Here is a 13,960-nt window from a genome sequence, read left to right as displayed (position 1 = left end):
TTTTAAAAGGTTTTCTAGACACTGCTTTTTAAAATTGTAAATAGTGCAATTTGGTATTGCTGTCTTGTTTTGTTCCCTAGAAAACACCCATAGCTTGAGTATTAGAGATTCTGTAAATAATTACTGGGCACAAATGATGTGCTTGTAATAGGAAAATTTTGGATTAACTTTCTGGTTGTCTTTTTTTTTAGACGGGTGGTTATAGTCTCTCAAGCTTTATTAGTAAGTGATAAAATTAATAATACATAATAAGCTGCTGGTGATTTAGGCAGAGATTTTTCATTCTTCATAATTCTTAAACAGCAAAAGATGGCTGTTTATCGGATGCACATCCTACTGAAATTCCTTATCTTTATTAATCTTTCAGTTCTCATCTCTTTGTAAACTATTAGTGTAGGCCTTTAAAGGATTCTAAGACTAAGCTCATTACCCTTTCATTTAATGAATTTTTAAGCTTCCAGATTTACAGAGTGGATCTGAAGTCCTTGAAATTTTAATTGGGCCATTTTCTGACTCTTAAGAATTTTTTGGATGGAAGTAGTGAATGTATGTTTTTCGTTTTAGCGGAATGATGTTTATCATAAGAATGCCCCAGTAGGGAGGGTATTGCTAATTAATTAATTAAGACCTTGTTTATCGCCACATTTATGACTTTTATTCTGCTTATTATTAAATGTTAATCTACTCTATTTGAATAGAAACTGGAACTGAGGAAGTAAATCTTTGACTTAGAGGTAAAAAGAAGGACATTTTAGCCAATGCTAAATGCTTCTACTTGTAGAGAAATTTGCCTTGTTCGTTAGTGGTTTTCTTTCATAATGGAATGACCTATAAGAACTCTGATCATGAATTTGGACATAGTTACAGTTAAGCTTAACATATCAGAAGGATCAGTAGTGAAATCTATTATATACTCTTTACTTCAAGCTCTATTTAAAAATCTCTTGATGTAGCAGATTGTACCAATTACCATTAGTAAATTAAAAATGGTTTCACAAAAAAACTGGACTTGCATAAATTTGTATATTACAGAACAGAGCTAAAGCGACAATTTAGTGGAACGTAAAATTTTAGTTTGATAATTCGTTTTATGTATATTTCAGTAGAAAAATAATTCCTGCTTTTCACTACTTTATTTACTGTCTAAATAACTTGGTATTTTACGTATATGAAAGATACCACATTTTATAGCATTTAAGGTTAGTCTCAGCAGACCTGTCATTTCAGGGCTATTTTAATTGTTTTTCAGCTGATTTCCATTTTATTTTTGACCCCTTCTCTGCAATCTATCTCTTGTACCAGTGCTGAATTAATTTTTCTATAAGACCACTTTCAGGAAGGTGTATGTGTATCACTTTCTCACATGAAAGCTCTTCCCATTGCCTGCAAACTCGAGTTTAGATTCCTTGACCTGCTATTTGGATAGATCTGAGTTTTGACTTTAGCATCACCTCTTAGCTAGTATGTAATTAATTCACTTATTTATTTAGCAGATATTCATGGAAGACATTATTTACTAAGGGCACAGTGGTTAACTGAACAAGCAAGATCCTGGACTTCCATTCTAGGAGTGTTTGCTGTCTTGGCCCCTTGGTCTTAACACCAGAGCAACCAAGAATTCAGCAACTGCCTCTTACTGTTGTTTTTTCCAACTATACTTACAACAGGCTCCTAACTACATGTTAGATCTCTGTGCTGCAAGTTGTGTGGCATCATAGATAAAGGGTTTGCAGTAAATTGTGGTCATAATAATGGGCCAAGAAAACCTGATTTTTTTTTCAGTAACACTGAACATGCTTGCTATTTGATTTTTAAATTATTGCTGTTATTTTAACTAACATCACGTAACCCTGAAACATTTCAGAATCATTAAAAAGATGTAATGGAATCCCATCTGATTGTTCTCTGTCACTTTTATTTTTTTAACCAGTACTTGTTCATGTAATAACATTTTTCTTTTTAGGCCTTATTGAATTTGAAGAATGTGACCCTGCTAGTGCAGTTGAAGGTAAGCTGACTAGTTGTAATGTGTGGCAACTAACTGATAGCTTCTGTTTACTGAATAGAGAGGTTGCTACCCATTGGTGTTAGCATGTGTATGTAGTGATGTAAAAAATCTGAGTGTGGTTTAAAGGCTTGCTATATTAATGTTTGCTTTATAAATAATAAGTTTGCCCAAAGGGATACTAATGTGTTAGAATATATATATTTTAAAAGATTAAATATAACATGTATTTGTTTTTAGATATACATTGAGAATGTTTTCTCCATTGATATCCTTCTTTAAACATTCTAATGTTACAAATATGAAACTTATCACTACATATTGATGTATACTGCTTATTTTACAGTGGGTAGCATTTCAGTAATTAATAAGGTTATGCATTAATGCTAATGTGGCTGTCATTCAAAATAGGTGATGATTTGAATTGGAGAAAGGGTCCACAACCCTTCCTATTTAAATTTATGTTTTTTATAGTATGAAACCCAAGAGATATCTGCAGTTTTTGTCGTGGGTTTTTTGTGTGTATTTGTGTTATGTTTTATATATCTCACTTTGTGAGCTGCTGGAAATAATTTGAAAGCAGTCTTTGATTTTTTTCCAAGACCTGTGTAAGAGTTTAGAGAAATGGTTTGCTATTGTGTGTAAGGTTATTACTTCAGCAGTCAAGGAACGCTAGGGCCTAGACTTTTTATAGTTACTAGCTGTTTGATTAAGACCAGTAATTATTTAAGTTCTCTGTAATCTTTAAAGATTCCTCAAAAGCTGAAAAGAATTTAAAGAGTTCTTTAAAAATGTTTATAATAAATAATACCTACTCTGAAGAAAAAAATGTATTTTAAAAATATTATAATACGCTATACAAATACATGGTTCAGGGCATTAGTTCTACATGAAGGCAAGTACGTTATTCTAAGACATTTGGATTCTTATCCTGATTGTAGTGATAGCCAGCTGTGTAACACTGAGTTAGAAAAACAAATAATACTTTTGAGTTTCCTCATCTACGAGGTGTGAAGTGAGCTTGGGTGACTGGTGTACTCAAACCAGTCAGGCCTAAAGGAGAGCAGCCATAAATATTCATTGGAAGGACTGATGCTGAAATTGAAGCTCAATACTTTGGCCACCTGACCCAAAGAGTTAACTCATTGGGAAAGACCCTGATGCTGAGAACGATTGAAAGTGAAAGGAGAAGAGCGCAGCAGAGGATGAGGTGGTTAGAGAGCGTCACTGCCTCAATGGGCATGAATTTGAGCAACTCCAGGAGACAGTGAAGGACAGGGAAGCTGGTGTGCTGCAGTCCATGGGGTCGCAAAGAGTCAGACACGACTTAGCAACTGAACAACAGCTAAGCTCTAAGTGCTGAATTCTATTAACAATTGATAGCATTACTGACCTTTTTTAAAAACAGTTTGTCATGCAAGAAGAGGAAGAACTGCCTTATTTGGCAAAACAGAAATGATATTTTTCCTCATTTATGATTGGATCCGTTTATAACATTGTTTTTATTAGCTATAACACATGTACAAAGGAATGCCATTTTATAAATATTTGTCACACTGTTAATGGACCTGTTGTCATCTATTTATTTAAAACAACACATTTATATTTTGGGACCTTTTATACAGAGAATGTGATCTGACCTGCATTTATAACCAAATTTCTTATAATGAATGATGTACTTTCTTTGAAGTCTTAAGATATCTGCAAATGCTTACTTTACCTGAGGTAATTAGAGGAAGAGAGAATGTCATCAATCAAGTGATTGTTCTATGTATAACCTTTTGGTGAATGACAGGCTATATTATATTAACATAAGAAAAATATAAACAGATTATGACCCTGATTTAAATTTTAGGGCTTAGTAATTGATGCTTGTATTTCTTTCATCCAAATTTAGTATCAACATTTATGAGCAAATCATGTGTCAGGATACAAGATGCATTCATTGATATGTTTATCAGAAATAGTCATGTTTCTATAATAATATATGTTTATTTTAAGGTATAAAACCAAGGAAAAGAAAGACTTTTGGTTTACCAGGAATAATTAAAAAGGAAAAGGATGCAGAGTCTGTGTAAGTATATTAAGTATTGTCAAAATTCTTTCCATTTTTAGAAATAATATTTTATGAATAGTTTTATAACAAAACTATTGTTGTTTCTTATTTTAATTGGAGGCTAATTACAATATTGTGATGGTTTTTGACATACATTGTTATGAATTTGAAAAGAAAAAATTATTTTGGAAATAACTCACAAGTAAATATGGCTAAGGTGTGAAAAATACAGACTTTTCTAAGAACATTTGCCAAGCCCTCTAGTTTTAATGAAAAATGTTAACCTTTTGTATTATTTTAAAATTTCAAGATGAAAGCTTTAGTATTTTCAAATTTAAACTTCAAAGTGCCTTTATTTTATAAAATGATAACATGTATATTAAAAAAATGAAAAGTACAGAGAAAACTAAAAGTTGTTCTAAGTCCTAATAACCTAAAAGCAGCACCATGGTCAACAATTTGATGAAAATCTTTCAAGACAACTCTAGGCATATAGGAACTTAGTGATATATGTATACATAAATGGAAAATGTTAAATGAAGGAGAAAAAAGCCCTAACACATTTTAAACATTTATACTAATTCATCAGTTTTAGATGGAAGATGGAGTATAAACTTTTTTTACCTTTTAAAAAAAATGAATTAGTATACAGAGAAATACAATTATCATATGAGAAATTAGTATTAACTAAGTCAAATTTTGTACCTTGGCTACACATTAGAACTACCTGAGAAATTAAATGTATCTATGCCAGCCTCTACTTCAGACCAATTAAATGAGATTCTTTGGGTGTGAGGCCCCAGAAGTTTTTGTGTTGTCTAAATATACACTGGGGTTTGAGAGTCATTAAACTATGATTAACCAGAGACAAATTGGAATTAAAGGAAGTTTTCTTTGCTTGATTATTCAACCGATTGAGACTGCAGAGACACTAATCAAAAATCTCAAGTGATTTGTTGACCCAGTAACACTGAATGAAAACTTGTTTAAAATCCCTACTACTTTAGCATAATCAGCAAAACTCTCCCAAGAGTTAATGTTTTGATGGACAGTTATGTTTTCTATTTAAGAGAACAATTTGTGCTTTGGGTATTCTTGTTTCCTCCCTGGTTATATGCTTATCTAAGTTTCTAACATTCCAAATGTCTGTTTCTTTCCTCCTCCCTAGTGGTATTTTGGTTTAACAAATTAAGACTGTTTGCAAAGTGACTTATGCCTGTAGCTACTGTCTCATCTGCAGATGTCTTTTGAACTTTGGGTATTTTGCTAAGCGATGGAATGTAATTTCTTTTATAACATTGGAATTGAAGTCTTAACAGTTGATTTGTAAATAAATTTTAAAAATATAGCCAGTTTATCTGTTAGTGACTGTATTATAATGAGTTAATATGTTTTTTATAATTGATGGCTTTCACAGCTGTTCATTTAGGGAGCTTCTAATATTTTTGTGTATTTCACGTTTTTAAAATAGTTTTTCACGATTAGTAATTTCCCAATATGGTCATTAGGCCACTTGGATATTGGAATATTTTAGCCAATAAGAATACTAGGTCAGAAAACTAATGCTTAGATCATTGCATCACTATCGCCATCTTTCAACACTGCTTGGCAGGAAAAATGTTAGAGTTCACTTTGCTTGAAATGCCCGAGGCTCTTGGCATGCTTCTTCTCATAGCCTGAAGGCTTTTGAAATGCCAGCAATTGTGTGCGAGGGGTCCTGCTCAGAGCTTGGTCTTCCTGGGGCTTCATCTTCAGGTCTCCTGCTGCATGCTGTGAAGCCAAACAGATAAGTGCTTTACCACAAAGACTAGAGAATTCTGGCTTAAAGCCAGGGAATAAATGGTTTGGAACTTTTACACTTACATTTATATTTCAACTTTATCTTTTAGAAAAAGAAGTAGAAATGTTTTAACATTTTAAGTGATTTGATTCTGTACAGGGATTGAATTGATCATGATAGTAGCTTTTCTGCTCATTTCCTCAGAGCATACATAGGTTTTTTTGATAACAATATTCCTTATAATCTACCAATAATAAGGAAGCCCTTTTTCAGGATTTGCGATTTTAAGTAAATATAAAGGCATGTGGGATTTGCATTTACCCTCCGTGCTCCCTTTTGATTAAGAGCAGCACGGTCATCTCCCTCTTTTTATCATTCTTTTAATCTACTATCTTATCTTTATTTAAGAAAGTTCTCTATGGATTTTTCTGGTTTGTGCTTGGTCTTTGAATTGGTACAGATTACCTGTTTATCTTATATTTTATTTTATTTTTTTTAATTTTGTTCATTTAGCTCTTAAGGTGTACCTAATATCTGCATTTTCAGACTGTTATTAAAGTAGCAGAATCTGATATGATATTCCATTAACTCTATCAAGCCAACTATACCTAATCCACTACCTTTTAAATAGACACTCTAATTTCTGTTTGTGAATTTGTTTTAGAATGTATATGTATAAATTCTTCTAACCTTATTCTAATGGCTTCAGTGCCTTTAATTTTATATATTTAGGGCTTTGTTTAGTTGAGAAGATTGGTGTTTTATGTTTTAGATTTAAAATAATAGTTTTCACTAGGTTATATACAAATTTATATTTGCTTATCAGTTAAATGATAAAATATCAGTGCTCAATTGCATATTACATTAGACTAGAAACTATTCCGACTGGAAGTCTAGCTGCTCATTTAACATATTTGGAGAAAAGTGGTTTCACTTCTGTATATCCTGCCTTATGGAAATACTTCAAAGGGAATAAGTTAAAAAAACTTTTTATTTAAAAATGTTACTATTATTTACCAATAAATGTAAATACAGGCTTTTTAAAAGCCAGACTTTCTTCTTTAAGGGAGTTTTTTGTTTGTTTGCTTTTGTTTTTTCTATCTTTTTCTACCTGAAGGATTAAAAGCCACTAGAAATCCTTGACAGCTTCCTTGATATGATTTATGTGCCAATTCATGGAAAAGAAGTAATTTTGAAAGTTTTAAAAATATTTGTAAGCTGTTTGTTTTATTTTGTCTTGTATAAGTAAAGGGGAATGTCTGAATTTTAAAATCATTTGGTATATTTTAATATTCATGATTTGATTTCTCTAAATACTTTTATGGGGTTTAAATGAAAGTTATGTTTAAATACCAAAGCAAACACTTTCAATACAGTATATTTACCAGATAGTTCTAATAGTTGCATATTTATAATGTTTTGTTTGTTTTAATAGGGAATGCCCTGATGCAGATTCACTTGTAAGTAGATTTTACTTTGGTACAAACAATTTAGCTATTTTCATTAGGAATACCAAGCATATTTGGGTTGAGTTTGCAGATCTTTACAAGAAAAATACTAACCATATTATTAGAGATTCACTATTGAAATTATTTTACAGATGTATTTTTGCTTTTACACTGCCAGATGCTTTCCTTTAATAAATAAAAGATATTTCTAACTACTTTTGAAAAGTGGACATTTACTTTTAAAATTGGAGTAGAGCCATAGTATATTGCTTTTTCTTGGGAAATATGTCAGATATCAAATCTGCCTGTTTTATTTTAGAATGGGCTGTTACTAATTGATTCTTACTATTAAAATACTGCTATATCTGTCGATGTATTTGAGGTTTGTTTAGAAGACTGTCATTTTAGAAAAAGTAGCAACAACCATGGTTAGTACTTTTCTGTGCTCTTTATTTTGTGTTTTAAAGAAAATTTGTATGTATTTCTTATTTAAATATATTTCTTCATGTATAATTAAAGAAGACATCAAATGGAGCTCCCTGTGGTTACAATGAGAGAATAGATTTACCAAATGATGTTAAGTAATGGGTAGACAGATATGGTCAGATCTGTCATTAGGATTGGTCATTAGACACTGGTCATGTTGCTAAGTGTAATAGAGTTAAACTGTCTCCTTTATTGTTCTTGCTTGCAGAACTTGTTTCTTTTGACTCTAAAACATTATGGTCTTTTGCAGCATATTGGTACCAACATAAAGAACTACATATTTTGTAAAACATTGTGATTTATTTTAATTAAGATAAAACTAGTATTTTTGTTGCATGTTTCAGCTTTAAGATAAGAAAACTATTGTTTGTTAGTAAAGTTATAGTGAAAATAAATTGACTTCTGATGAGCTCTAGGCCTAAAATTATCGGTGTGTGGGTGGAGTTGTAACATTTACTTTCCACTTGCCTGTTTTGATACCCTTAGTTTACTAATTAATGAAAAAGTTAGCAGATGTGTTTGGCATTTCCTTTAGTGCTCATCATGCATTTTATTTCTGAATGATTTATAGCATTTACTTGATGACTGCAACATTGAATAAGAATTTTAATACTTTGTTTTATTTTATGTACACACTCCTGTAAATAAAATATTTAAAATTTTCTTAGTTCATTGATACTTTTCTGTAATGATCAATATTTAACAGTTTTGAACTTTAGCCAGTACTTATCCGGAATTAGAAAGGGGCTTTTAAAGAGGACACGAAATTCTACTGCCATGAAAGAAATGATCGATAAATTTGATGATATAGAAATGAAAATCATAAAATTAGAAAAAATACAGCATAGAAGGATTTGAATCACTAAAGATATAGCTGGACAGAGTATATTTGCAAGATGTTTAACAAGGGGCTAATTATTTTCCTTTGCAAAATTTTTATACAAGTTTAATAAAAGATAAGCAAGTATCCCAGTAGGAAAAGGGCATTAGGATAAAAACAGGCAATTTTCATAAGAATAAATAAAAGATTGTGGTGAATAAAAGTAGTGTTATTCAAAATAGTAGTCTTCTTCTGATTCAAATTAAAATGAAATTTCTTTATTCACCAATCATACTGGCAAAAGTTTTGATACACTTGTACTGTTGTTAGGACTGTAAACTGGTATAATCTGTCTTGTGCATAGTTTGGCAGTATCTTTCCAAATAAGAAATGTATATTCCTTTTGACTTTCCAGTCCTGATGCTAGGGCTTTACTGTTACTGCTATATTCACAGGCATTGTGTGTATGTGCATGTGTGTATTGATATATATATATATATACACACACATATATATATATTCTTCATTAAGATATATGCTTATATAGATAGGGAGAAAAGGCAGATAGAGACATGTTTATTTCTACACTTGATATTAGCAAAAAATTGGAAGCACTAAAGAAAGCATCAATTAAAATGGGGATTGGTTAAATAAATTATTAAACATTCACTTGAAGAAATAGTCGTGTTACAGAGATAGGTGGCTCTGTGTCTGTTGATATGGGAAGAACTGTGTGGCTTTTAAAATAATTGCTTTTTAAAATATATACATGTGTATATGATATGTATTCTCTTTTTTAAAAAGAATGAGTTAGAAGACGTTGAATTGTGGTTACCTTTGAAGAGAAGGATTACAGTGGTGATCAGCAGAGAAAGGAGGCTTTCATTTTTTGTTGTTTCCTTTTATTTATGGCCTATGATTTATTTAGGGCATCCCTGGTGGCTCAGTCGGTAAAGAATCTGCCTGCAGTGCAGGAGACCCAGGTTTAATCCATGGCTCAGGAAGATCCCCTGGAGAAGGAAATGACAACCCACTCCAGGATTCTTGCCTGGAAAATTCCATGGACAGAGGAGCCTGGTGGGCTACAGTCCATGAGGTTGCAAGAGTTGAATATGACTTAGTGACTAAACCACCATGATTTATTTATGGCCTCATTTCAGTTCAGTTCAGTTGCTCGGTCGTGTCCGATTCTTTGTGACCCCATGGACTGCAGCACACCAGATCTCCCTGTTCATCACCAACTCCCAGAGTTTACCCAAACTCATGTCCATTGAGTCGGTGATGCCATCCAACCATCTCATCCTCTGTCTTCCCCTTCTCCCACCTTCAGTCTTTCCCAGCATCAGGATCTTTTCCAGTGAGTCAGCTCTTTGCAGCAGGTGGCCAAAGGATTGGGGTTTCAGCTTCAGCATCAGTCCTTCCAGTGAATATTCAGGACTGATTTCCTTTAGGGTGGACTGGTTGGATCTCCTTGCAGCCCAAGGGACTCTCAAGAGTCTTCTCCAACACCACAGTTCTAAAGCATCAGTTCTTCGGCACTCAGCTTTCTTTATAGTCCAACTCTCACATCCATACATGACTGCTGGAAACACCGTAGCCTTGACTAGACGGATCTTTGTTGGCAAGTTAATGTCTCTGCTTTTTAATATGATGTCTAGGTTGGTCATAACTTTTCTTCCAAGGAGTAAGCGTCTTTTAATTTCATGTCTGCAGTCACCATCTGCAGTGATTTTGGAGCCCAGAAAAATAAAGTCTGCACTGTTTCCACTGTTTCTCCATCTGTTTGCCATGAAGTGATGGGACCGGATGCCATGATCTTAGTTTTCTGAATGTTGAGCTTTAAGCCAACCTTTTCACTCTCCTCTTTCACCTTCATCAAGAGGTTCTTTAGTTCTTCTTCACTTTCTGCCATAAGGGTGGTGTCATCTGCATATCTGAGGTTATTGATATTTCTCCCGGCAATCTTGATTCCAGCTTGTGCTTCCTCTATCCCAGTGTTTCTCATGATGTACTCTGCATATAAGTTAAATAAGCAGGTTGACAGTATACAGCCTTGACGCACTCCCTTTCCTATTTGGAAGCAGTCTGTTGTTCCATGTCCAGTTCTAACTGTTGCTTCCTCACTCACAGATATCTCAAGAGGCAGTTATGGCCTATTTGTCACCTTTTTGTTTATGGCTAGTCTTACTATAGCTTAAATGTCAGTAGGCTACTTTGGTAGGGAAATACCCATGATTTTCTGTTCCTGTTTTAAAAGGTCTATGTATGTAATTTTAAAAAATTATTTTGAGATGTAGATCTTTTGAAAGTTGATGAATGAAGTGTAAATTGCTCTCTTCTTTTAGTTTTAGCCAATTTCCCTTCTCCAGAGAGATTGAGAAATATACCGTTGACTTGTGAGCTCTTATCCCAATATTTAAAAAAAACTACTACCACCACTATCCACCAAAACTGCCCTTAAGGTTGTTGACCAAAGTGACCCGCTCATTTCTTTTCTTGTACTGCTTTTGACTTAATACTTGGCTCTAGCCGTATGGGGTCCTAATACAGAAACCACGGATTGAGTGGACACAGGTGTAAACAGGTAATGTGTAAGCTTTTATTAGTATCATGAATAGTTCTAGTGTTGAAAACCCAGTACAGTAAAGATTACTGCTATATTTTTCTAAACACATACCAAGAAAGCATTTTATTTTTGAATAATTGTCAATTTACAGATCATTACAAAGATAATATAGAGCAGTCTCATGTACCTTTCATCTTGCTTCTCCTCATGGTAACATCTTGCAAAACTTTAGTACAGTAACATGTATAACTAGAATATTGATTCTAATACAGTCAAAACAGAACATTACCATTAAACAAAGATCTTTTTTTTCCCTCACTTATTTAACCCTGTCCCAATGCTCAGATCCCTGGAATTTACTGATCTGTTTATCACCTCTTATATTTTTACCTTTTCCAGAATGTCATATAAATGCTATCTTATATAACTTTTTCAGACTGGATTCTTTGCCCCAGGAATATTAAATATGCATTTAAGATTTATTCATATTGTTGCCATGACTCAGTAGTTCATTCCTTTTTTTGGCACTGAAGAGTGTATCATTGTATGGATGTACTACAGTTTACTTATTTACCTATTGAAGGATATTTTGCTTGCTGCTTCTTTTAGGTGATTATGAATAAAGCAGCTTAATAACATTTGTGTGCAAGTTTTTGTGGGAAAATAGTTTTAATATCAAGTGGGTAAATACCTAGGAGTGTGACTGCTGGATTTCTGGGAGGATCTTTCATTTTAATTGCCCTTTTTCTGTCACTTTTGTTCTGATACTACCCTCCCCTCCCAACCACCTCTGGCAACTATAATCTTTTCTCCATTTCTATAAACTTGTCATTTCAGTAATGTTATTTAAGTGGAATTGAATTGTATGTAACCTTTTCAGATTGACTTTTTTCTCATTCAGCACCCTTTTCTGGAGATTATTCCAGATTGTTGCTTGTATAAATAGTTCATTTCTTTTTATTGTTGAATAGTATTCCACGATGTAGGTGTACCAAAGTCTGTTCACTTATTGTGGGATATTTAGTTTCCAATTTTTGACTATTAGAAATGCTACTTCGAACAGTTGTGTACAGGTCTTTGTGTACATAATATTCTCTCTTGACACTGGTACTTTTCTTTCTGAAGTCTATTTTATTAGTATCTAATAGTGAAATAGTCACTGTCATTTTTATTTTTTAAATTAATATTTCCTGGTATATATATTTTTTCATTTTCCTTTCAACCTACCTATTTTTGTTTATTTGAAGTGAATTTCTTATGGGCAGCATATGGATCATGTTTTTTCCATTCATTCTGTTGATCTGTCTTTTGATATATATGTGTATAGTATATTAATATTTAATGTAATTGTTGACATGTTGGGGTTTGTCTGCCATTTAATTTTTTGTGTTTGTTCTTATCTGTTTTTGAATTTTGTTTTCTTTTTCCTACTTTTCTATGGGTTATTTGAACCTTTTTGTTTTAGAATTTCACTTGGATTTATAGTTTGGTATTTTTTTTTTTTGAAGCATATCACTTTGTATATCATTGTAGATGGTCATTGTGGGCCACTCTCCCGTGCCTTCAGATAGTTGTTTTTGTTTATTTTGACCAGAGTTGTTTTTTTTTCCCCCCTTTATTTTTATTAGTTGGAGGCTAATTACTTTACAGTATTGTAGTGGTTTTTGCCATACATTGACATGAATCAGCCATGGATTTACATGTGTTCCCTATCCTGATCCCCCCTCCTGCTTCCCTCTCCATCCCATCCCTCTGGGTCTTCCCAGTGCACCAGCCCTGAGCACTTGTCTCATGCATCCAACCTGGGCTGGTCATCTGTTTCACCCTTGATAATATACTTGTTTCAGTGCTATTCTGACCAGAGTTTACTGATATAATCTGCAGGAGGTTGATTCAAAGCAGTTTATTTGGTCTTATAGAAAATAGCTCTGTATTATTTTAAATTAGTACGTTGTATAGTATAGTGTATCATAAACAAATTTTAAAATAGTGTCAGTAGCAGTCCCACATAGAACCTCTAGGAGATTAAATATCTGCTATATTTCTAGGATACCGAGAATACAAATAAAGTATTTTGAAAAAAACTTTTTTATTCTGATTTTTAATGAAACATTTGGCAAGGTTTCTTTAAAGTATTTAAAGTATTATTTGCATATTATTTGCACTTTAAGTATTATTTGCACATTAGCAAGCAACATACAGAACTCAAAGAAAGTGCTCTACTTTTGGGGTCATAACTACATCACTTGTCATCTTTTTGTCTGTGGAATCTGCTCTTTACCTTATATTAGACGTTTCACTTCTAAACTTTAATCCAGTCTGTTAACTCACTGCTGCTGCGTTAGAGTCTAACAAGCACAACACAAGGTTTATACAGTTATAGCTTGGAAGCCGAAACTGTGCAGACCTTGAGCGGTGCCTCTTAGATTAGCAGTTCTTCATGTTTCTCTTGCTGAGCTTCAACAAGTGGCTGGAGGAAGATGGGAAACTTTACCAGTAGAAATGATATTGGCTGTCCTCTGCATGTGTGCTCAGTCGTATCTGACTGTGCAACCCCATGGACTGTAGCCCACCAGGCTCCTCTGTCCATGGACTTTTCCAAGTAAGAATACTCATGTGGGTTGCCATTTCCTACTCCAGGGGATCTTCGCGACCCAGGGATTGAACTTGTGTCTCCTGCATTAGCAGGCAGATTCTGTATCACTACAGCACCTGGGAAGTCCATTGGCTGTCCAGTTACATACAACTGGTAAACCCTGGTTTTTCTTGGCAGTTCTTTTTTCCTACCCATTTAAAAAA

The 13,960-nt window shown here is 33.3% G+C and overlaps 1 protein-coding gene across 1 annotated transcript in view; it reads left to right on the top strand.

Annotated features, from left to right (window-relative positions):
• The window catches only part of FCHO2 (FCH and mu domain containing endocytic adaptor 2), a 129,971-nt gene that overhangs the window by 70,936 nt on the left and 45,075 nt on the right, over positions 1 to 13,960 (top strand). Inside the window, exons 9-11 of the mRNA XM_043887181.1 lie at positions 1,964 to 2,008; positions 4,007 to 4,079; positions 7,277 to 7,301. Coding sequence (XP_043743116.1) covers positions 1,964 to 2,008; positions 4,007 to 4,079; positions 7,277 to 7,301 — 143 coding nt within the window. The remainder of the gene's footprint in view (positions 1 to 1,963; positions 2,009 to 4,006; positions 4,080 to 7,276; positions 7,302 to 13,960) is intronic.

Source organism: Cervus elaphus, chromosome 25, assembly GCF_910594005.1.
Source record: "Cervus elaphus chromosome 25, mCerEla1.1, whole genome shotgun sequence".
NCBI lineage: Eukaryota > Metazoa > Chordata > Mammalia > Artiodactyla > Cervidae > Cervus > Cervus elaphus.
The sequence above is the reverse complement of the archived record's forward strand: the minus strand, read 5'-3'. Positions and strand labels throughout refer to the sequence as shown.